The following is a 23,735-nucleotide window of genomic DNA, read 5'->3' on the forward strand; positions in this document are numbered from 1 at the left end:
CTGACCTGAGACTTGAACTTGTACCAAGGTTCATGCTGGACAGCCTTCCATTGAAGAAACCTATCACACTGACAGTAGTAACTGCTTATTTGTCAGTCTCTCCCTCTAGACTGGGTGTTCCATAAGGTCACTGCTGTCGCCCCAGTCCAAGGACGTAGTTGAGATTCCACATTAAATGAATTAATGACGCTGAGCAGCTCAGACAAGTTATTCAGATGATGGAAGTGGTGGTCACTGCACCCCAACCTCCCCTGCAACATACTTGGAAAAATACTTCATGCCTTCTGCATAGTCCAGGCCCCTCTGCTCTGATTCCATAGAACCTATACCCTTAACGATGATCATAGCAAAAATAATAGTGAACAATAAGTGAACACTTAATTGAGACACAGCAGTTATCTCTTGGCAGATGAATATTTATTGGTCCAGGAACTGGAGGAACTCTTAGCTGGGAGAAACCACAAGAGAAGTAGCAGGCAGGATGCCCCAGATAAGCTTTCCCCTAAGCAAGCCCTGTCCTTGGCTAGGCAGCCTCCCCCAGCCTTCCTCCAATTACCCCACCAGCAGCTGGCTCCAGGATTGAGGTGCCTGCCTGCCAGCTCTCTATTTCAAGGAAATAGAGCGCCAGAGACCGTAGTGGCTTCAGCATGAGTGTAAACATCACCAGCTGCCAGAGAAGATGACGTCAAATCCAGGCCTGGCTGGCCATGGCCTTGGGGAGACTCCCTCACAGAGAGGCCAAATGCCCTGGGGGTCACTGTGAGAGGCAGCACAAGGTGGGAACTTCCAGCTCAGCACCTAGAAAACACATCTGATGGTTCCATTCATTCTCGAGGACCCATGATTTGAAATATTTTTCTTTCCAAACCTACTGAGATCAGAAATTATGTAGCTCTTTTTTTTTCCCCTTGTTCATCCCTGTTCAGAGCATCAGACTAGCATGAGCTCGACAGGGTGACCTCTCGAAGTTGGTGTCGTTCTACCTACAGCAAAGTCTGCATGGCTTTGAGGTTAAAAAAACTGACTTGACGGACTTTCCTGGTGGTCCAGTGGTTAAGAATCCGCCTGCCAATGCAGAGGGCATGGGTTCTGTTCCTGGTTGGGGAAGATTCCACGTTCTGCAGAGCAACCAAGCCTGTACACCACAGCTACTGAGCCTGCATGCTCTAGAACCTGTGCTCTGCAACAAGAGAAGCCACTGCAGCGAAAAGCCCTCATCGAAACTAGAGAACTCTCACAGCAGCAAAGACCCAGCACAGCCAAAATTAAATTAATTTTTTAAATTTTTTTAAAAAAAGAAGAACTTGAGTCCCACACTACCTGGGTCCACCAACTGCCTAAAGCTTGGGGATCTTGGGCAATATCCTCACAACTTCAAGTCTGTTTTCTTATCTGAAAAGTAAGGGGAGAATAGTATCTAGTTCACAGGTTCATAGCTCAGTCGGTAAAGACTCTGCCTGCAACGCAAGAGACCTGAGTTCGATACCTGGGTGGGGAAGATCCCCTGGAGAAGGAAATTGCAACTCACTTCAGTATTCTTGCCTGGAGAATCCTATGGACAGGGGAGGTTGGCGGGGCTACAGTCCATGGGGTTGCAAAGAGGTGGACATGACCGAGCAACTAAACCACCACAGGTTCATGGTTGGGATTAATGTACATTCAGCGAGGTCCTATAATGGGCCAAGTGGTCACACCAGTGAGCAAATCATAGTCTCTGCCCCAGGCAGACCATAAACCAATAAATATTTAATACAGCAGATGGTGGGAAGTGCCACAAAGATAGCTAAGGCACAGTAAGGAGGATAGAGTGTCAGGGTGGGGAGGAGCTACGTCACTTCAGGGTGGCCTGGGAAGGCCTTCCTGATAAGAGATGACTTCTAAGACAACCCCTGAGTGAAATAAGGAAACAACTCATGCCGCTACCTGGGGGGAAACTCTTCCAGGCAGAGAGATGAGCGTGTGCAAAAGTCCTGAGTCAGAGGCATGCCTGGCACGTTCACAGAAAGGCAGGAGGGTCAGTGTTGCTGGCGTGAAGTGGGCAAGGGGGCAGGTAGACTAGATGGTGTCAGTGGGGCGGCTGGGGACACGGTGTGTGGGATCTGGCAGCCCACTCTCGGGACTTTGGCATTTACTGAGTGAGATGGGAACCACTGAGGATTTTGAGCAGAGGAGGAAGATGACCAGTGTTAGAGGATTCCCCTAGCTGTTCTCTAAGAATAGACTGTGAAAGGGCCGGGAAGCAAGGAGACCAGTCAGGAGGCTTTGCAATTGTCCAGGTGAGAGCTAACACCTTTGATCAGATTGGGAGCAGTATGTGGTAAGAAATGGTCGGATTCTGAGTGAGAATTGTGTGTATAAAAAAAAATAATAAAGTACAATAAAATAAAATGTACGGGGGGGACTTCCCTGGGGGTCCAGTGGTGAAGACTCTGTGCTTCCACAGCAGGGGGCATGGATTCGATTTCAGTGGTCAGGGAATTGGATCCCACATGAGAGACAGAGAGAGAAGAGAGTGATCAAAGATGATTCCAAAGTGTTTCACTTGAGGAACCAAGTCACCATTTTCTGAGGTGGGGAAGACAATTTATGCAAAGTGCTTGTCATAGATGTGAGCATGAAGTAAATGCTCAGTAAATATTAGCTATTTGTTGTATTGATGACTTTGGTTTCCTGGACTATCTAAACTCACCCAAGGCTTTGCAAATGCTGAGCATACTTGGCAAGAATATCATAGGTATCATGCCTGAGAAGGTACTGTGTTCCAAACATATTACAATCCTTACTTAGCAGTACCACCCTGCAAGATGTATTAAAGTCCTATGGGAAAATAAACATTTGTTGAATTTTTAACATATCCCGGGCATTGGGTATTTTTTGCTTAATCCTGTCTCTAGCACTGAATTGTAAATTGCATGAGAGCTCTTCCAGCTCTTGCACACTACTGTGTACACCTGGCACACGGTAGCCACTGTAGTTAATATTTACTAAATTAACCATCATGACTATGAATGGAGGGTGAGTAACTTCTCCAGGTGGAGCTGTGTCTTAAATTACTGTTTGTCAGATAAATGAGTTAAGTGCATATTACATTCCCACTTTAGAGAAGAGGAACAGCTGAGGGCAGACCAGATTTGAACCCAGGATTTCCTGATCCTTGAGCTCAGATCCTTTCCATGGCTACGCTGTAGGGCTTCACAGACCCTTTAACTCTGTTCGATGATGCCTAGAGATTTGACAATTCTAATTTCACCATAACATGCAAAAACCCAGGCTACCCAGAGAAAGAAAGATCAGGTTGAGAAGCTCTGGTAATATGACCCTGTTTTTGTTTTCATGAAACTGCAGGATGCGTTTATCTGACTTGCTCAAGGTCATACAGGCTGTGAGGGATGGGAACAAAATATGAATCCAGTCTACCCACACCAGAGTCTCTGTTTATTCCTCTAAGTAGGGGTTCTTAATTTGGAGCACAGGACTCTTAGGGGGTCTCTGGGTGCACTCTACCTTCTTCCCCTCTCATTGTGCGCTTAAACTGTGTGTGCTGAGAAGCTGTATTAATATTTCATTTGAGGAAAGGATTCAGAGCTTTCATCATATTTTTAAAGGAACCTATGGTCAAGAAGTTTACTTTTATTTTACCTTATGTATCTATTTTTAAGATTTTGTTTATTTATTTTTATTTGGCTTCGCTGGGTCTTAGTTGCCACATGCTAGATCTAGCTCCCTGAGGAGGGATGGAACCTGAGCCCCCTATATTGGGAGGGTGGAGTCTTAACCACTGGACCACCAAGGAAGTCTCTCTTACGCATCTATTTTTTAACTTTTATTTTAAAAACTGTTTTTAGATGAGTAGAAGAAGAAGAAAAAAGAAGGGTAGGAAAGAATTGCAGAGATAAAGTATGTGGCTGTGGCTAAGTCACTTCAGTCGTGTGTGACTCTGTGCGACCCCATAGACAGCCCACCAGGCTCCCCCGTCCCTGGGATTCTCCAGGCAAGAACACTGGAGTGGGTTGCCATTTCCTTCTCCAATGCATGAAAATGAAAAGTGAAAGTGAAGTCGCTCAATCGTGTCCGACTCTTAGTGACCCCATGGACTGCAGCCTACCAGACTCCTCCGTCCATGGGATTTTCCAGGCAAGAGTACTGGAGTGGGGTGCCATTGCCTTCTCCGGAGATAAAGTGTAAGAGATGTCAATTGTTTCCCGTTGCTATTCATTCATTCAACATATTTGTGTTAAGCACCTGTTACTTGCCAGGCACGATCCCAGAGTTTGAGGATGCTGCAGTGGCAAAATCTTTCGTTTCCCCTGACAGATTATAAGCTGTGTGATGCCTACAAAATAATAATGATGACAATTATTATGTCTTGGTGTCTTGAAAAAAAAAATAACGCAGAGACAGAGGATGAGGAGGGAAAAAGCATTTTAGATAGGAGATTTGTGCTCGGAACCTGTTGATGCGCACGGACTCCAACGAAGGGAGCGACCCTGGATGCCAGGATGTCCTTCCACAAACCTTTTTTTTTACGCGCTTAACTTCACCGCGGTGCTGACCTTAGGAACAAGGTATGCACACAGGAGGAGAAGGCAATGGCACCTCACTCCAGTGTTCTTGCCTGGAGAATCCCAGGGACGGGGGAACCTGGTGGGCTGCCAGACGTTTCGGACACGACTGAAGCGACTTAGCAGCAGCAGCAGCAGACACGACTGAAGCGACTTAGCAGCAGCAGCACCACCACCAGCAGCAGCAGCAGCAGCATGCACACAGGCTTGCTGAGCGCATGCTCCCTCTGGCTTCCGCGGCTCCGAGCTTTCACACTACAATGCGCAGCCTCCGCGGAAAAGGTACCGCCCAATAGGAACTTCCTTTTGAGGTTGTGGTCCCACCCTCCACAGGCAACATTCTATTTCCGCTTCCGGCGCGGCGGGGGAGTCAGGTCGAAGATGGCGGTGGCAGCTGGATCTCGGGTTTTTGGGTTGCTGGGTCGTTCCCGGCTGCAGCTGAGTCGGTGTATGTCCAGTGGCGCCCATGGCGAGGAGGGCTCAGGTACTGGGACCGGGGTCGCGGGGCGGGCCTCTGGTCTGCTGAAGAGAAGAGCGGCGGGGTTTTGACCTTGGTTTGAGGACTTGGGGGAGGGAGGTGAGACGCGGGCGGCTCCTCGCCCGGCTTGAGCGGTCGTGCCCCCTCTGCAGCTCGCATGTGGAAGGCCCTCACCTACTTCGTGGCGCTCCCTGGGGTGGGAGTGAGCATGCTGAATGTCTTCCTGAAGTCGCACCACGGAGAGGAGGAGAAACCCGAGTTCGTGGCCTATCCCCATCTCCGCATCAGGTCCAAGGTACCCCCTTGCAGTCTCTTCAAGTGTCTGTTCGCCTTTCCCCAAATGCCCTAGTCCAAGTTCTTAATTCTCTAAAACGGTGGGTGCCGGGCGTGCACAGTTTCTCATTTAATCCTCCCAAACACATTTTTATTTTCTCCGGCCAGGCCTGAGTTTTCTTTTTCAAGGTCATACAACAAGTGCCCTTCGGTTTTTTCTGAGTCATCCCATCGTTTAACTTCTGATGCTGTTAACAGTTGTCGGTTGTACAAAACTTGGAGGTTTGTGAAATTACCTTAAGCTGGCAGAGTCGGAAGGCGGTTCACCTCTCTAAAACCTGGGCATCTGACAGCTACTAGCTGCATAACGAAGAGATTGACAGCTTCTAATCTTCACCCCTATGCTAGTTACCACCCCGACTGTGTCATTTTTTGACTCTTGATGTAGATATTTAACTACTATCACTTAGCCCAAGTGGAAAATTAAGCTGGATTCTTAAATTCCGAAAGAATTGATGAGTCTCAGCGCCACTGCCACCCTTGTACGATAGAATTAGAAGGCATACATACAGCGAAATGTCTTAACCTCGGTACCATTGACATCTGGGGCTGGATAATTCTTGTTGGGGCAAAGGGCAGTCCTGTGAGTTACAGGATATTAGCAGCATCCTTGACTTCTAACCACTATGTGGTAGTGGTACCTCCTCTTGAAGATGTCTCCAGATGCTGGCCTGTGTCTCCACAAGGGCAGAATCATCCTGGGTTGGAAATCACTGCCCTGGAGCAGTGTTTTTCAAAAGTACCATGCAGAATAGTTGAGGGTTATGTTGCAGTTTCCAATCCAGAGATTTGTTTCAGGTCCAGAAATCTGCATTGAAGTCAGCATCTCCTCCCCTGTACCCGCCTCTAGCATTCTGATGTAGGTGATGGGAGGACTGCACTTCCAGAAACACAGCACTGAGGTTTAGTTCCAAGGGAGAGGCTTATGAGTAATGGACTTGAGCTTGCCTTTCCTACTGTCCTCTTTACAGGCTCCCCTGGAGTTTATAAGAGCTCTCTTACGGGAGCACTGAAACATGGCAGTTATGTAAAGGACGAATTTCCATTTTATGTGTTACCTGCTACTTGCTCTGTTTTAAGCAGTTCGTGGCAGTGCTGACTGTTTTCTGGAACTGCCTAATTGCCGTCTTCACTCCACAGCCCTTTCCCTGGGGAGATGGTAACCATACCCTATTCCATAACCCTCATGTGAACCCGCTTCCAACCGGCTATGAAGACGAATAAAGAGAACCTGGACCACCACCCAGTGGGGACCAGAGCACTGGTTTGGACCATTACTCTGCACGCATGGACCAGAAAAGTATACGGGACCTTAAGCTCACCACCTTGTATCCTAGTGATGACCATTACACTTGAGGACCATTTCACTGATCTTCCATCCCTTTGCTTATAGCAGGAAGAGATGCCTTAAATAAATAATTTAGTCATGACCTGAGAGTTGCATTCTTTGGTTGTTTTTCCCTCAGAAATTAGCATTAATATTCTCCCTGTTTGTACAGTGACAGTCTGTGCTACTGTTGACAGTGTTTCAGGTCCGGGTCAGGCCTCCCGAAGAACAGTGTTTGTAACAGGCCTGGTCTTGGTTTCTCGTGCCTGGGGTGGGTAAAACAAAGATCTAAATTGAGCTAATTAACAGTCAAAATTGGGTCCTGGCAGACTTTGGATGGCAAAGACACTGGCATTTGCTGAAGGATACTCCCTAAAATCAAACAGTTTTCTCCAAGTTCGCATCTTGGGTCCTGTCTCAGCTCCCTTCAGGCTAGAAGGGTTATAACCTTCTGGAGAAATAAAGGCAGTATGGCAGTATGACACTTCCTGCATATAGTACTGGCTTTGTTTGTTTCTGGAATTAAAAATTTCCTGTAGCCATAAGAATTAGAAACAACAGTCAATAATAGTTACAAAATCACCCTTAAAGAGCAATTAAGATTTCCTCTTCAAAATTTAAAACCTTTGAAGTGCCTCAGATAGTTGGTCATTTTATGGGCAGGATAAAGTAAAAATAGCATGAGGAACAATCAGAAAAAAAGTACTCCCTCAGCAGCAATTACAGTAAAATTTGTTTTATTCTCAAGGCTCATCCAGACAGTTTTGTGGTAAGATTCAAGAGGCTACAAGGTTCTGACCGACTTGCGGCCAGGCTTATTTCAGGGCAGTTTACTTAACTCATTTGCTGCCTGGCCTCCCTCAGCTGGGTTCCAAATCTTTTATGTATAATGGACCTTAGCTTGCCAAAATATAAATGCAGAATGTACTGCATTGGCATTAAGGACTGGTCACATTAAATATGAAGTTAATAATTGGTAAAGTGGAAAAGAGATACAGAGTCTAGGCTTTCTGTAAATCAAGTTTCATACTCTGTGGGCGCATAAAAAATTTTGTGGGTTGGGTGCCATTATATAAACATTGAAATCAGTGAGGTTTCCATTTGCTATACCATACAACCTAGCTTAGATAAATCTTCATTTTAAAATTATAAAGCATATAAAACTCCCCCCCCAGTGTACATGAGATGTGTGGGGTTCATAGAATGGAAGTTGTTCCATAAAATGCACTGAGTTCCAGGAACAAATAATGAATATAAACTAAATGTTACAAATTTATTCCATCTTCATGATTTCAGGCATTACAGGGCAGGGTGAGTAAACAAGGCAAGTAAAGGGACCTCTTCACCCCGCCCGCACCCCCCCCCCCCATTTAATCATATGCAGCAGCATTTTGGCATTTTTATGATACACAGGTTGACTTAATTCATTGACTTAAGTTGAAAGCTGGCAGCAGCAAATCTTGGTAATTTAGGATCTTCCTCCATAGCCACTCCAGATTTTAATTCCTGAACTACATCAAGTGCTCTGAAATGGTGTTCACTGCAGCATTCACGAAGCTTTCACATCTTAGTATGAAATCTGACACCTCTTGTTAAGGTAGGAAACTGTTGAAAGCGGTCTTCCTCTTGGCTAACCCAGTCCACCAACAATCTTTAACAGTTAAATTACTATATGAAAATAAAACCGTGCTTCCAAGCGTTGACTGAAACTGTTGTGCTGGGAACCCTTTCTAGAGGATTAGCTCCCTGAGAGAAAAGAGATCTTAACCAGTTGCTTCCATGAACAAATAACCCCAGGAGAGTGTACGTAATATCCTTCAAAGAATGGCTCAAGGTCAGGCAACCTTATTCATCCTGACAAGCTTACTAGAGTTTTTATACAAGATATATTTAAAACTGATCCCAGACCAAGTACTGCGATGATAATCCCAAATAATCCCATTATTTAGAATACTGAGTTCCTGCTGTGATGCCAAAGCCAGAAATCTCAAAGCAAAGAGTGATGGTTCATCATTTTTTACAAATGAGAGAAAGATATCAAGGAGGAAAGGAAGTTCTTCCCTCCTAAATTCATCAAATCATGCTATCTTCAGTTTTAACTGATACGATCCAGAGTCCTCAATTTCCTGATTTGAGGAGTCCACTTTCAAGATGATTGTCAAGGTCAAGAAGAGCTTTCAGGCTTTTCTTTGCCATGGCCCATGAACTCCAGTCCTTCAATAGGAATCTCCTTCTCCTTTATCGCTTTCTGATGGAAGAAAACATGATAAAGGGACTACATGAAGCCTGAAGTTGAAACTAGAAATATTTTGTAGAATACTTTGTACTTTAGGTACAAAAGTAAAGGACTACCAAACACGACAAACCCTAAGTGTGATTAGGAAGAAATTAAGTGTTAAGACCAGAGAGAGATTGGAGAGTTGTAACAAAATTCAGAAGTGCAATTTAAGCAGTATCACCACTCTGTTGTACTTGTTTAGTCACTAAATCGTGTCTGACTTTTGTGACCCTGTGTGACCCCTGCCAGGCTCCTCCGTCCACATGATTTCCCAGGCAAGACTACTGGAGTGGGTTACCATTTCCTTCTCCAGGGGATCTTCCCAACCCAGGAACTGAACCAGCATCTCCTGCATTGCAGGTGAATTCTTACCACTTAGCCACCTGGGAAGCTCCTATTGTGACAGACACAAGTTCAAATCGGTCCTAGGACTTACTGGCTATATAACTTTGAGCAAGCCTCTCTTTCCAATCTGTCTATGGGACAAAGACAGCAACTCCACCTGGACTTACTGAGGATGTTTTTTAACTTAACTAATTGGGAATGCCTTGCCCTGGGCTGTTCTTATAAAAAGATCTGTTTCACATTCACTGTGCTGGAATAAAGATGTTCTAACTAGCCAAGAGAGAAAAAATAGGCCAGTGAAGGCATTGTGACAACATAAGAGGACCCTCCATGAGGTCTAACAGACCAGAGAGACTCAACATCCCGTCTCTCCCCTCAGCAACAGTGGAAAAGTGCACCACCGCAAAATCCAAGGACACTTGATTCTAGTGAACTTCGACTACTCGTTTAACTATTTCTGGGCGTGAGTGTTCCACGCATAAAATACAAATAACTGGGCTCACTTTGCAAGTTCAGGTTCATCACCAAAGGAACCAAAGAATGTAACTGGGCTCCGCAGAAAGTAAGGTGCTGCAAAAAGATTTACATCTCCGGATTTGACATCCGGAGAGATACCAGGCATCCTGGGTGGTGAATGGTAAGGGAGAGAACTCCTGCCACTGGTCTCATCGAGGCTTTTCTTCCACCCTGCCCGTCCCAACCCCCTCGAGCTGGGGCCTGGGGCAGAGGCGAGAGGGCCCGGGTCGGAGCTCACCTGAACACACTGCTGGTAGCGCTTGAAGAGGTCGGTGCATGGGTCCCCGGAGCCGTCCCCCTTGAGGAACTTGTCGGCAAACCAGCGATTGAAGCACTGGTCGTACTCGCGCTTCATGTCGGTGCAAGCCTCCCCTACGCTGTTCATGGCGTCGGCGTCCGCGGCGGTGGCGGCGCTCTCGGATGTCATCACTTTTAAGCGCGTCGCGCGGCCTTAGGAGAGGATGCGCTACGGCGGCCGAGACGGAGCGAAATGTGGGCGCGGGCCGTGCACCTGGGTCTTCGGGCTGCGGCGCGCGGGCGCCGCGGCTTCACCTCCAAGGCGGATCCTCAGGTAGAGGTCCAGGCGGGTGTCGGAGCGGGGCGGAAGGCGGAGCAGGCCCCACCCGTAACCCACACCCTCCGCCTCATTCCCCCCCACCTCGCCCCCAGGGAAGTGGCCGGGTCACGGGCGAGCTGATCCAGCACCTGGAGCGGCTATCGCTGGTGGACTTCGGCAGCCAGGAGGCCGTGGCCCGGCTGGAGAAAGCCATCGCCTTCGCCGACCGGCTCCGCGCGGTGAACACCGACGGAGTGGAGCCCATGGAATCAGTCCTGGAGGACAGGTAAGCTCGCGGACGCGGCCCTCGAAGGCTTGCCCGCGGCGTCTTCGCTACCAGTAAAGGCTGGAGCTTAGTCACTCATTCCACCGAGAGGAAAAGAACATTAGCGACACGCGAGAACTTGCCCACGGCCACCCTGCGGGTAAGCGCTTTCGCTCTTTGCGTCGTACGTTAAGGATCATCTCCCTCCCTTTTAAAATCCTCGAGCCTTCCCAGTGTAACTAGTAACAAAATCCAAACGTCTGAGCTTTCACCTTCTCGGCCCAACTTTCTAGAGCGCCCCCTACCTCATCACTCCGGCCACTTGACTTCCTGCCTCTTTCTGCTTCACGCCCGATTCGTGGCTTCTCTAAATTCTCCCTCCACTCCCTCCAGTCACTACCTCCTTATCCTGGTGGGTTTTCTTCCACTGTTTTCTTGAATATCTTATTTTTGTTGACTTGTACTATTTCTTGTAATTAGAAAGTGAGCTCACATCTGACTTGCTTACTCCTAGATTCCTGTCTCAAAATTTTTTTAGATATACACATATTCTGACCTAGTGGTTCCCTGTCTGTGACATATATCTGTGACAGTGCATCAAGATGCGTGCACGAGCATTCAGGGTATGCAAATCCGTTGATAATACAGAACAACAGAAAATAAACTGGGAGGGACTAGGGGCAGGAGGAGAAGGGGATGACAGAGGATGAGATGGCTGGATGGCATCACCGACTCGATGGACGTCAGTTTGAGTGAACTCCGGGAGTTGGTGATGGATAGGGAGGCCTGGCGTGCTGCATGCAGTTCATGAGGTCGCAAAGAGTCGGACACGACCGAGCGACTGAACTGAACTGAAGCGTCCTTCATGGCTAACCTTCATACATTGAAATGGCAGTTAAAAATAATGAAATAACCATATATGCTGATATGGAAAGGTTTGCAGGGTATACTTAATAATAATAAAAAAGGCAAAGTTCAGAATATGGTATGTGGTTTCATTGATACTTTATGTGTATATTTTATATAATCTGGTGCATGCATTAAGTTTTGTTTTGTTCCCTGAAAGGGCATGCAGGAAACTGTTAACCATGGTTAGTGTTAGAGATGGAGAAGGCAATGGCACCCCACTCCAGTACTCTTGCATGGAAAACCCTATGGACAGAGGAGCCTGGTAGGCTGCAGTCCATGGGGTCGCTGAGAGTCGGACACGACTGAGCAACTTCACTTTCACTTTTCACTTTCATGCATTGGGGAAGGAAATGGCAACCCACTCCAGTGTTTTTGCCTGGAGAATCCCAGGAACAAGGGAGCCTGGTGGGCTGCCGTCTGTGGGGTCACACAGAGTCGGACACGACTAAAGTGACTTAGCAGCAGCAGCAGCAGTGTTAGAGAAGGTGGAAATGCAGAGGGAAATTTTACCTTGGAAAGCCTAAGGGGGCAGAGTAATAACCCAAGTAGTGAAGTAGTGTAATGCAACCCGGAGGGCTGGGTCTTTGACAAAGCAGCTTGTGTATACTGTACTTAAAGTGTGCAGCCCCTAACCACCTCTACCAGTTATTGCCAAATCTTAATACATTTTTAAAGAAAACACTCTCTTTTGCAAAGCAGACTTGTTTGCCATTTAGGAGTGCAGCTTCTTGGGAAGGATAGGTATGCAACTTATAAAGATAAGGGCAATCTACAACCCTGTCCTAGCCTTTTCCTGATGGAATTTTAAAAAATAAATTCCTGGTAGAAGTGGGCGAAAGGCTGCCATTAGTCAGTGCCAGTCAGGAGAGCCACACTTATCTGTAACTGTAACCTTCGTGTTGAGTGCTTGCTAGCCTCAGGACTTCCCCCGGGGTTCCAGTGGTTAAGACGCTTCACTTCTACTGCCAGGGGTCATGGGTTCAATCCCTGGTCCAGAACTAAGATCCTGCAAGGAGTGTGGGGTGGCCATAAAAAAAAGTCATCCCATAGAAACTATTCTTTTTCATCTCAGAGCCAGAGACTGACTCACATGGCATCTCTGATTGCAGTCAAATAACTTCAATACTTAAGATGTCCCTCAGGGTCTTGTTTGCCACATTGATTAGCTCTCATTTCAATCTGCGTGAAACTAAATGAAAAGGCTTGTAGATGGAGGTAGACTGGTGGCCAGAGAAACAGCTCCTGGCAGCTGATAGCTGGGAAGAGGCAGAAAGAAGCTAAAACAGCAGCAGAACTGTCCCATTGGTCAGCCCCAGGGCCAGCTGAGGCACTTCTTCCATCATGCTGCCATAGTGCTTTCTGTGAAATTAGATGCATTGCCCACAGTTACTGGTTTAAGTGCCTTGTCCATGAACTTTAGAGGGCAGAGATTTTTTTTTTAGAGATTTCTAATTCACAGTTGAAACTGTTCTTAACCAGGGCTTTTCATCTGATTGAGAATACAGCAAGATCAATGGACTCTTTTTCAATTCTTCCAAGGATGGTACATAACTAACAACTAGACCAGACGCATAGAAGTTGTCCTACGTTTCTGGACTAAACTCTTGTAGAATCCCGACTGAGAAAGATGAGGTGAGGTAGACCTTCATAACTGACAGGCACCTGAAGAGCTCATCTGGTCCTGTTTGGTGTTTTATGCATGATTCCAAGGTCAAGAAAAGTTCAGCAGCTTGCCAAATGAGGGGTCTGCTTGGTGTGCCCTCACAGAGACTCTGGGTTCAATAGCCTATGATTAAGAAAATAGGGAGGTGTGGATTTATTCTACAAACAACTTCACCTTAAACAGTAATTGGGTAGAAATGTGTGATAGTTAAAGAGGTGAATTGCATCCTTCAGGAAACCTTACTAGGAAACCCAATTACCAAATGAGTGAACCTGGGACATTTTTTATATTGGTTGCGCTAGGTGTTCACTGAGGTGTGTGCGCTTCGCTTGTTGAGAAGCACAGGTTCTAGAGCATGTGGACTTAGTTGCCCCTTGGCTCAGACCTTTTTAAACATCATCCCAGCAATTCTCTGAACCTTCTTAGAAATAAGGTAACTGATACGGAAAGGGTAAGTAACTTGCATACAGGCCATGTGCAGCTCTGGGGTTTGAATTCCGCAGTGATTCAGGGGCCCCAGCTCTTAAACATTTTGTTATATTGCCCAACAGAAATATAAACTCCAGAAAGTCCAATGGTCACCTTTACAGATGATTTTTACTGTTGTTCTCCAAGTATCCTTATTAAATGAGTATGAGTGCATATTCCTTATATGGTTTAAAAAAAAATCTAGTGCATTCACTTTTTTGGCAAGAAACTTAAAGTCTAGAAAGATCATACTTGTCCAAGGTCACACAGTTAAAACAGTGCCAGTCCTAGAATAAAGTTCAGCTTTGAACTCTTTGTACCATTAATAAGTGTTTATCCTGTCTCATTCAGGGCTGGGTGCCCCTAAGAAACAGAACCAGTCCTTTCCTAAAAGAAACTTATGATTACACCTTGGCCTTTCTATACAGCCTCTACAGATGTTCATGTCCCATCCTTGCCCTACTACGTTTAGCCCTCAATCTGTGTCTGGTTCAAAGCAGAAAGCTTGGCTGCTATCCTGTTAGTGACTGAGCATACTGCTTACTTTTCAGCCCAAGTATCTGGAAGCCATCTCAAACCTCTTGTCATGCACTTTCAAACCTTAAAACAGTAGTAAAGCCCCACAGATGTGTTCAACTCCTGTTTGGTTTCACTAGTCTCCCATCTGGATAGTTTAATGAAGCCACTAAGCCCCGACAACACTACAAGATTCTTGGGCTACGTTTGTGGTACATCTTGCAAGGGAAGGTACTTTTACATCCAAAGGTGGCTGTGATGAAGAAAGCACTCATCCTAGGGATACCAGAACCAGGCTCAGATCCCAATCCTGTCCCTTAGCAGCTTAAGTCACTTATAACCACTGTTGAGAAAGTTTCTGTACCTTACTCATTTCCCATCCCCATCGTCCCCCACCCACGAAATCCAGCTCTTTCTTGATCATGATTAAGGGGTAACATCACCTGTTCTGAGGACCACAGGCTGGGTGGGGTCCCCTTATCAATTTCCTTGGCAAGCATTGCTTACCTCATTAGACTTAACACACTGTATTGTAACTGCCTTTTTACTATCTCCACCAAAAGCACCTTACCTGTAGTAATCATCAAAAATATTTATTAAAACTTGTCCATATTGAGGAATAATTATTAATACCACTTATCTCACAAGGTTGCTAGGGAAATCAATAAATGGTAGGCCATTATTTGGTCTTCCATCTTTGAGCAGTGACTCTTAACTCGAGAATATGCTGCTGTCGTCTTCTCCTCCCACTGTTGACCTTTTCCACCCATGCCCTTGAAGCCATGTTCTGAGAAGCTAACCTTAAGCTTCTGGTTTTGTAGATGTCTGTACTTGAGATCCGACAATGTGGTAGAAGGCAGCTGTGCTGAAGAACTACTACAAAACTCCCACCGAGTTGTGGAAGAGTATTTTGTGGCTCCGCCAGGTACGTGCTGCCCAAAATGGCTTAACAGACTGTGCCACAATAAACTTGAGAGTGCTGTAGGAACTGTGAGGCCCAGATCTGCTCTGTGAAAGCACTCTGACCAAGTATAAAGTGGCAGTGGTGATTGTCCAAGGGTTCAGACTTCTAGTTATGAGTTAAATAGTCCTGGGGATGTGTGATGTACAGCATGGTGACTAGTTAACAATAGTGTATTGTATACTTGAAAGTTGCTAGAGTAGATCGATCTTAAAAAAGTTCTCACCACGAGAAGAAACCGTAACCAAGTGAGACAATGGACATTAACTAATCCTGCTATGGGAATCAATTTGTGGTATATACATGTATCAAATCATTGTGATCAAATCATTGTGTTGCACATCTTAAACTTTTACAACTATATGTCCATTACCTCAGTAAAACTGGGAATAACAAAAACACAGTATGTATAGGTGGCAAGGTGGCGGTGGATTCTTGAAGTCACATTAACCTCTAGGGATCAGTTGGTAACAGGAATGAGGAAAACAAAAACAGGACTGGGGTGGGGAAGGCTGTACCGAGTGGCAGATCTGGAGCTCTGCCTTAAAGGGACAGCTGCCATGTGCTGCTTCTCTTGTTCAGGGCCAGGCAGGAATGGGATGCCCAGAGAACCTGGACATCTGGCATTCTGTGTGCTGGTTCCCAAATTTTAACTGTTAATCAAAGACTTTAAAAAAGTAAAATACCGTGAAAGTAAAAAACATACCTGCAAGCCAGGTGCATCCTGTGAGTCATCAGTTTGCAACCCCTAGTGTGCAAATTTGCATCTTTAAACCTCACTGTAACTATTTTAAAACTTTGGGCCAATAACAACACCCAGAACTTTCGGTGTTAATCTTTGATAGTTGTTACTGTTTGAGCGGACATAGCCATTGATCACATACGCTGTTTCTCACACAGGACCTTGTGTCAGGTTTTGCTTCTTGGGAAAAATTGAGTTCACATAGTCTCTCCTTCCTCTCCTATATACATACAAATGTCTAATTAACATTAGACATGTCTAATGCTCTCTGCTACTTATTTAAGTGTGCATTATTTAGGCCTCACTTATAACTGTGGTTCTTTCAGATACTCAGAAAAACAGGGTAATAGCTACACTTACTTCCATTGCTTATTTTTCATGGCAAATCAGTTAGCTCAGTTATTTTCATGGCAAATCAGTTAGTTCAAAATTCCTTTTTGTTATTCTTTTCAAACAGGTAATATCTCTTGGTCAAAGCTGGATGAAAAACAGCCCTTCTCACATCGCTGAGTATCTATTCTGGGAAGGGGCGTTCTATGAACACATGGAAGTGCAGCAACTATTTTGCAACAACTATTTTGTTATTATGAACACTAACGTACCATTTCCTTCAGTCACCTGAGAAAAGTGATGGCTAGGTATCTTTTAGTAACTAATTCTTCTGAAGACAGAACTGGGAAAGATCGCCAAAATAAGGCAGAGTCCCTGATACCAACAGGAAGTGGAAGGTATGGCTGATTTCCAAGGAAATGGATCAAGTATATTCATAGATACTCATAGACCAGTGTGGAAGACTTTATCCCTCCCTAAAAGACTGTCTACCAAACTGCACTTAAGTGAATCTATTTATGTAATTGTTACAGACCTTGCATCCAATCACTTCATGACCACCTTTTCAGTTGCTGTTTCCGTCAACCTGAGCAGCCTTTTATCTTTACTAAACATACTTAAATTTGTTCTTGGGTACCCACTGTATTTCAAGCTGAGTGCTGACTTTCTGCTATGGTTAAAGGTGCCCCGGGGAGGCAGTTTGGGGAGGTGATGGGTGTTTATGACGTTCACGGTTGTCATTTCATGTGTGCATACCTTCACTCCAAACTCATTGAGTTGTATCAGTTCAGTTCAGTCGCTCAGTCGTGTCCGACTCTTTGCGACCCCATGAATCCCAGCACGCCAGGCCTCCCTGTCCATCACTAACTCCCGGAGTTCATCCAGACTCACGTCCATCGAGTCAGTGATGCCATCCAGCCATCTCATCCTCTGTCGTCCCCTTCTCCTCCTGCCCCATAGTTCAATGTAAAAAGTACAGCTTTTACGGGCTGACTATATTTCAATAAAGTGGTTTAAAAAAATACCCTGTGACAATGTAGCCCCCTTACCCTGACTCCCTGCCCTATGATTACTGAACTAAGCAGAATCCAAGACAGTGGGAGGTTTTGGTTTTGGGGTTTGTCTTTTTTTATAGCTCAGATACCAAGGACAAATATGAGACAAATTTAGGAGCGAAAGTGACAGAACCAAAACTTAAATGAGTTTTTTCCCCTGACCAACTTGCTAAAGTTAAGCAAAGTTGGTTAAGAATTTCCCAGTGATCTTTATGCTGGCACCCACTTTTAAAAGCCTGTTTTTAGCCTTCTCATTCCCTTCCCCTATCTGCAATGCTCCCCTTTTTATTAAAGCAGCTTAGTTTATATGGTTGGCCTTGAATTATAAGAAAACCCTGAAACTTCCCTCGGATGTGATGTTCTCAGACCATCGTCAGAGCAACTAACTTTATCCCCAAATAAGTAATCCACTCCTGCTCCTTACCAATTGGGCACAAGTTGCCACTGCAACTCAATGTTTTGTTTTTTTTTTTAAACATATGAGTGTGCCTCTTGGTGAAATCTATGAACACAATCAAAGACAACTACACCTGTCAGTTATTAAACGTTTAAAATATATTTCTAAACAGAATGGGCCGACTCAGTCACAGTAACTGCTGATCTCCATAGAAGAGCAACCCACAAGGATACAGCACTGATTTTTTTCCCATCATCGGGGTGAAAAATATACAACTCGTTTCTGAACCAAAACCACAATTTCTGCAGTTAAAAATGTTTCACTGCTAATATGGCCCTGGTAGAAATTATGTAGTTTTATTTCCTTAAAAAAAAAAAAAATTAAAAAAATCTCCTAAGACACTAAATCATCAATCTGGAATGTAGATTCTGAGCACAAAGCAGCTCAGTTCACCTAAAAAATAAAGAAAAAATTCCCACCACCTGTCTCAGTAGGGTCTGAAAGGAGAGAAGTAGTGTGGGGAACCCCTGCTTTGGTATGGAGAGTCACGGCCCCTTGACCCAGACCGAGACCGTGAATAGCCATAGCTGGTGCTTCTCTCTGGATAAACTCGGATGTAGGATGTTTCACCCTGAAAAGGAAACAAAAAAGTCAAGGAAAAAATAAGACCTAGAAGAATAAGGCATACCAACACCTAACATGGCCGCCTAACAATAATGTAGTGTTGAGCACCATTTGGCACAATAGTGCCACAGGCAGGTATTCTTGCTCAAGGTAACACAGATAATAAATGGCAACTCGATTATGTGGTAAATAACTCCAATACTGGCTACTGCTGTTAACAAACCTAAATTATACCACTGACCCCCATAATCTAAGAACTGGAAAGGCTCACAGAGGTCAGATATATGGTTCAGTCCCCTGCCACCTTTTCTGGCGGGTACCTACGGAAGAAGCTGACCAGTATTCAGCACCTCCCAGGTGTCAGGACCTGGGCGAGATGCTTCATAATTTAGCTTCCTGTCAAGTCTTATAAGATAATGCTATTATTGGGAACTATTTGCATATACAGGAACCAGGGTTTGAAGGTGCTCAGCTAAGACTGTAATAAGCAGCAGAGGAGTGTTCAGGCAGGCCTATCCCCAGGCTTTTCACCCTCAGCTAGCATTCTCAGATTTAAAGATGCTAAGATGAAAGAAGCCAGATGCTTGTTCCCCTCGGTAAACTCAATAATTTGATTTATCCTAACCAAGGCCCCGCTCTGTAACTGAGGACCAGGTGCTGTTTTGTTTCTGCTCCAAATTCAAGTCCTAGAGAATAGTCTGAGCAACAGCACTGTTAAGGCGTGCAGCCTTCAAGCCATAGTTAGCGAAGTGAATCCTTAGAGAAAGAAATGGGCCTTGAAATTGATGTTTGCAGACATCCCTAAACCCCATAGCAAGCCAGGACAGTGTAACCAGGACAAAAACGTCCAATGGGTGGTCTGGTCTCCGTGGTATCAAAAGAATAGCTACCATGAGAATCAGACTGAGGTCCAAAACAGCAGCCACCTACTTGAAGGGAAGAACATGGAAAGCTAAGTCCCCAGGGTGAGATGATGAACAAGAAAACCTGAGCCAAGGGCTCCGGTTTCAAAGAGGCTTCTGCACCACTTTGGGAAAGGCAAAGTGAAATGACAGCCAGCCCCAACAGCAGTACCTAAGAGGGTAAGGTGATAAGGTTGGCTTGCAGAGCCCAGACCAAAGCCCGAGAAGGGAGAGCCATAATAGTTAGGTTCATGGAGGGACACTGTGGTTTAAGGCAGTTACCACATGACAGACTGGGTATTCTCTCTGGGTTAAAAATACTATGGCTGCAGACTTCTCTCTGCTATGACCCTGCATTGCTGGGACATAAGGAATTCCTTGGCTTTGTCCACTTAAGATAGATCTTTAATAGTATTATAAGGTCACTGAATGGCAAACACATGGCCTGCTGCTACTTCTGCTAGGTCAGCTTCAGGTGGAGTGGCATGGCAACAAGCTCCTTGACAGCAGGTGGGGACTCACCTCATGAGAGCGGAATTTGGTTTCATCCAGTTTACGCAGGGCATATTCCATGTCTTCTTTTCTGAGATACTCAACCATCCCCATTCCATCTTTCTGCACATCTGCGTAACAGACGTCCCCAGCTTCTCGCATGTGATCCTTCAGGTCCTGCCAGCTGCCTGATGGAGGAAGTCCTAGGCACAGAGAACACAAGAGAAGAGACCACATCCTTCATCCATGTTAAGAGCCCCAAGACCTAGGGTCCTTTCCCCATCAGTCACTACTTTTAAATCCTAATGGTCCCCAAATCACAGATTTTGACAAGGGACACAAAACCAAAGAAGAACACTGAAGTATGGGTGATAAAGCACCGTGAGAAGCTGGTCTAGGCTACTCTCCCAGAGACTAAGCCTTTCTTGACATAGCAAGAAGTCTATCCCATTACAGATTTAGTATCTCTAAGAATTCAAGCATCTCTTTCTCTGTCCTTCACAATTAATAACAAAATCCCAAGACTTTGAGTTCTAAATTTTTCCATTATGAAATTTTATCGGTACCAATTATTTATTGTCTGACGCAGGACATGGGAATTTTGAAACCATCCAATAAAATAACCAAGGTGTAGATGAAGTAACACAAGAAAAACCTAAAGTTTGTTTTCTTGTAGGTGGGAATGACTGACAAACTAGACAAAATACCTCTTAAAATATCACCAACACTCTTCAATACAGTAGGGGAAAAGGTAAGACTCAGACGCTAAAACTAGTCGGGAGTCATACAACCCTACCTGATGTCATGAAAGGGAAATGTGCTCCTGCTCTCAAAGGCTGTGTTTACCGCTCACAGCTCAGGACTGCAGCCATTTCCTAATAGTTTTCTAAGCAGGATTTCAGAGCAGCATGGAGAGAAAAAAAGATATGTATGACATCCTGAAGGAGGGAATAGAGTTCTGGGGTTAAACACTTACAAAGGGACACAGGCAGATACTGACAGTATCCCTCTTCAGCACCATGGGAGTCGCTGCAACTGTGTGACATTCACATCTCAGGTGCCAGGTTCCTCAATATACCTCACTCTGCCAGGGGCCTAAAACACCCCTACAACATGCAGAAGGCCCCAGCTTTTTACCAGTGTGTTAGTATTTCCAAAAAATGCATAAACCTCTGAGCTTAGCATCTCATCACTTGTCAACACTAGACATTTTGTTCTGTCCTTCGCAATATGATCCCTAAGACTCCAAGTTGTTTGGTTTCTTTTTTCCATAATTCCAAAACCATCACAAAATCTGACCTATTTTAGGATCCAAGGCTAGGTATAATTTGTTCAAATCTGGCTTCTAGAATGTCTTTCTAGCAAGTCAGATGCCAAGGTACATTTCCAGAAGAAAATGTCTTTAGAATTCTGGCTGAAGAGGTTTGGGCATCATCTTCTCCTTCAACACTAGAAAAGTCCTTTTTTATAAGAAGCAAGTCTCTGTTCTATCAAGGCCACACTATCAGTGAAATTTCATTGGCAAGGTACCTGCCTCACTGGCAAGGCTTCAGATTGTCACTGTGCATGAGAAGAAAAGCCCACAAATCCTAAGCACTGAGAAACAACAGCTAACATTTCTTAGAGGCCAGACTCTGTGCTAAGTATTTCACATGCATCATCTCATTGAGTTTGAAAGGAACATACCTGAAACAAGAACTCGGAAATCAGATCTTCTTGTAGGAGGCCCACTCCTCCCACCGCGGGGCCACCCACCCCGACCTCCGTAAGTCCTGGGGAACTCCACACGAAGCCGACACTGGCCATAATCATAACCGTTCCTTCCATAAATTGCATCCTCAGCATCTCTGCAGAGAAAAGTCTGGAGTTAGTGTTGCTCAGGAGGACCAACTAATTTCCCTGTGAGGGGCATGAGTAACCAGTATGAAAAAAAAAACCTGAAGTGAGAAAAAAGCAAAAGAACAAAACTCAGGAATTTGATGTACTACTGCTTTGAAGACCTTTCATGACACTGGAATTAAACTTTACAGCTGTCACACACACAGGGTTTTCTAGGTATTGAAATGATAATGAATAAACAGGTAAGAGAATTCAGAAAAAATAAACTGTTGGCAATGACTGATTTTGCCATAGAACAGTGTTTCTTTGACCTTGGGCAGCTGTTTCTCAAAATGCACACCACACACTAGTCCTTTAATATTCTTCCTCAAGGCCTAGTACATTCAGGTCTACAGAAGGAAAAACTCGTTTAAAAACAGGGAAAGCTCAAATGAATATTAGTGTTCTGTAAGAAATACGGAATTCCCTCAAGTGCACCTTTTCAGCATGGCTTCGAGGACTAAGTTGTCAAAACCACTCTCTGGGTACAGTTTTGCCAAAAGAGATAAATATTCAATAGAGTAATACTTTAAAAGTCTTTCCTAGGGTTCTAGGAGAGTGAGGAACACCAAGATGGCTCTCCAGGATTTGACAGGAAAGAGAATGCCCTGAGGCATGGGGGACAAACAGCTGAAGACACACTAATGAAAGAATCATTCAGATGTCAGAGGCACACAATCGCTTATGAAGATTCTAGCCCCAGGATCAAAAGCAAGGAGGACCACATACAGTTCAACCCTGGCTATATGCAGAATACACTGGGAGAGAGGCGGTACTGCTCGGGTTTAATGTTGTGAATGAAAACTGACCTCAGTTCAAATCATTCTGCTACTTACTAGTCTTTGTCTCTGGGTAAGTATGCGATCAGGACTTTACATCTAAGTGTAAAATGCCAGTTTTGAAACGATTAAATAAGATAACTGTGTGTGCAGTGCTTTGCTTGAAACTTGGCACTAGTGTATCAAAAAGATAGCTTTTCCATTATGAAAGCAAGGAGGGGGGAAAAGACAATGTAGCACATCACACGGTAAGTTTGTGTTCAAAAGGGCGGAACAGGGGATTCAAATCCTACCTTCCCTGGTAGCCCTCCCTTTTATCGACTCTATCCTCAGTTTACTCAGATGTCAAAAGTAACAGAGCCTACCTTGTAGGCTGTTGAAAATGCTTAGTAATATATAGTACAGTACCTGACAAATAGCAACTGTTAAAAAAAAAACAAAAACACCAGTACTGTTAATAATTCTTAGAGGTGCAACCTTTTCCAGTTTAGGTGTGGAAATGCCTAGTTCCATTTTTGAGGCAAATGGCAAAGATACTAGGAACGATTTCTGTCAGAATCTTCATCCATCAAAGCCTCAGGGTGCGTCCTGCCTCCCCATCCTCAGACGCTCCCCTTGCTTCGCATCACCCGCCCACATCCCCCAAGATGGGCAAGACATCCCACGGGCAGTCCTCGTAGCGAAGCCCGCAGGGCGCAGACTAGGCAAAGCGCTCCCCGAGCCAATGCTGGAAACCAGAGAGCAAGCTCCGATTCACCCCAAGCGTAGTAGCCAGCACAGTGCGGTGGCTTCTAAGAACCAACAATCGCAGTTTTGAAAGTTCCCAGGCCTTTTCTGGGAGACAAGGGCCGACACTGCAAAATTACAAAGACTCCTTCGAGCCCGTTTCGGATCGAGCGCGTCCAAACCCTCGGAGACCTTTACCATCTAGCTGTGCCTCCCCTTATTAGGGAAGGAAGAGTGAAATCCGAGACCCCATCAGACTATAAGTCTCCCCAAATCCCTGATGCTTTTATCAGAGCAAGGCTCTCGCCCCTGCCGGGCGGGGCGCGCGTGGATGGAAATCCGGTCCATCCAAGAGCCAGCCCGCTTTCGGCCCTGCAAAGGCATCCGTATCGCCCCGCACTGTGCGCCCCCACAACGGCGAGTTCCAGCGGAGGGGAGGGGAGGGTAGAGAGGACAACCGGTCTCCTCACTCCTCACCGAGTCCTTTCCGGGCCGCCTCAGGGGCCAAGTTTCCCAAGCTCTGGGCCGCTGCCCCCGAAGGGTGCCTGGGTACCAGCCCCCGAGGCTGATCCAGGCTGGCTTGTGCCCTCCTCAGACCCGGCTTTTGTGTTTTCAAGTCAAAAAAATAATAGT

The 23,735-nt window shown here is 45.3% G+C and overlaps 4 protein-coding genes across 4 annotated transcripts in view; 2 read left to right on the forward strand and 2 right to left on the reverse strand.

Moving 5' to 3' along the window:
- The first annotated feature begins 4,897 nt into the window (after nt 1-4,897).
- LOC104980053 (cytochrome c oxidase subunit 6A1, mitochondrial) lies at nt 4,898-6,808 on the forward strand. Its single transcript, XM_010828624.1, has 3 exons — nt 4,898-5,046; nt 5,193-5,335; nt 6,514-6,808. The coding sequence occupies exons 1-3, from the start codon at nt 4,944-4,946 to the stop codon at nt 6,595-6,597; spliced, it is 330 nt and encodes a 109-aa protein (XP_010826926.1). The 5' UTR covers nt 4,898-4,943; the 3' UTR covers nt 6,598-6,808.
- A 1,124-nt stretch (nt 6,809-7,932) lies between these two features.
- On the reverse strand, nt 7,933-10,259 carry TRIAP1 (TP53 regulated inhibitor of apoptosis 1). Its single transcript, XM_010828626.1, has 2 exons — nt 10,078-10,259; nt 7,933-8,948 (listed from the first exon to the last, which is right to left on the reverse strand). Exons 1-2 carry the CDS (start codon nt 10,222-10,224, stop codon nt 8,865-8,867), a joined length of 231 nt encoding a protein of 76 aa, XP_010826928.1. The 5' UTR covers nt 10,225-10,259; the 3' UTR covers nt 7,933-8,864.
- On the forward strand, nt 10,235-17,273 carry GATC (glutamyl-tRNA(Gln) amidotransferase, subunit C). Its single transcript, XM_010828625.1, has 4 exons — nt 10,235-10,410; nt 10,509-10,681; nt 15,038-15,141; nt 16,377-17,273. Exons 1-4 carry the CDS (start codon nt 10,330-10,332, stop codon nt 16,427-16,429), a joined length of 411 nt encoding a protein of 136 aa, XP_010826927.1. The 5' UTR covers nt 10,235-10,329; the 3' UTR covers nt 16,430-17,273.
- A 564-nt stretch (nt 17,274-17,837) lies between these two features.
- SRSF9 (serine/arginine-rich splicing factor 9) overlaps nt 17,838-23,735 on the reverse strand; it is a 6,294-nt gene continuing 396 nt past the window's right edge. The window contains 3 exon segments of the mRNA XM_010828627.1: nt 17,838-18,332; nt 19,750-19,922; nt 21,406-21,566. Coding sequence (XP_010826929.1) covers nt 18,189-18,332; nt 19,750-19,922; nt 21,406-21,566 — 478 coding nt within the window. The 3' untranslated portion in view covers nt 17,838-18,188.

The sequence above is a fragment of the Bison bison genome, unplaced genomic scaffold (genome assembly GCF_000754665.1).
Source record: "Bison bison bison isolate TAMUID 2011002044 unplaced genomic scaffold, Bison_UMD1.0 scf7180017864495, whole genome shotgun sequence".
Classification (NCBI taxonomy): domain Eukaryota; kingdom Metazoa; phylum Chordata; class Mammalia; order Artiodactyla; family Bovidae; genus Bison; species Bison bison.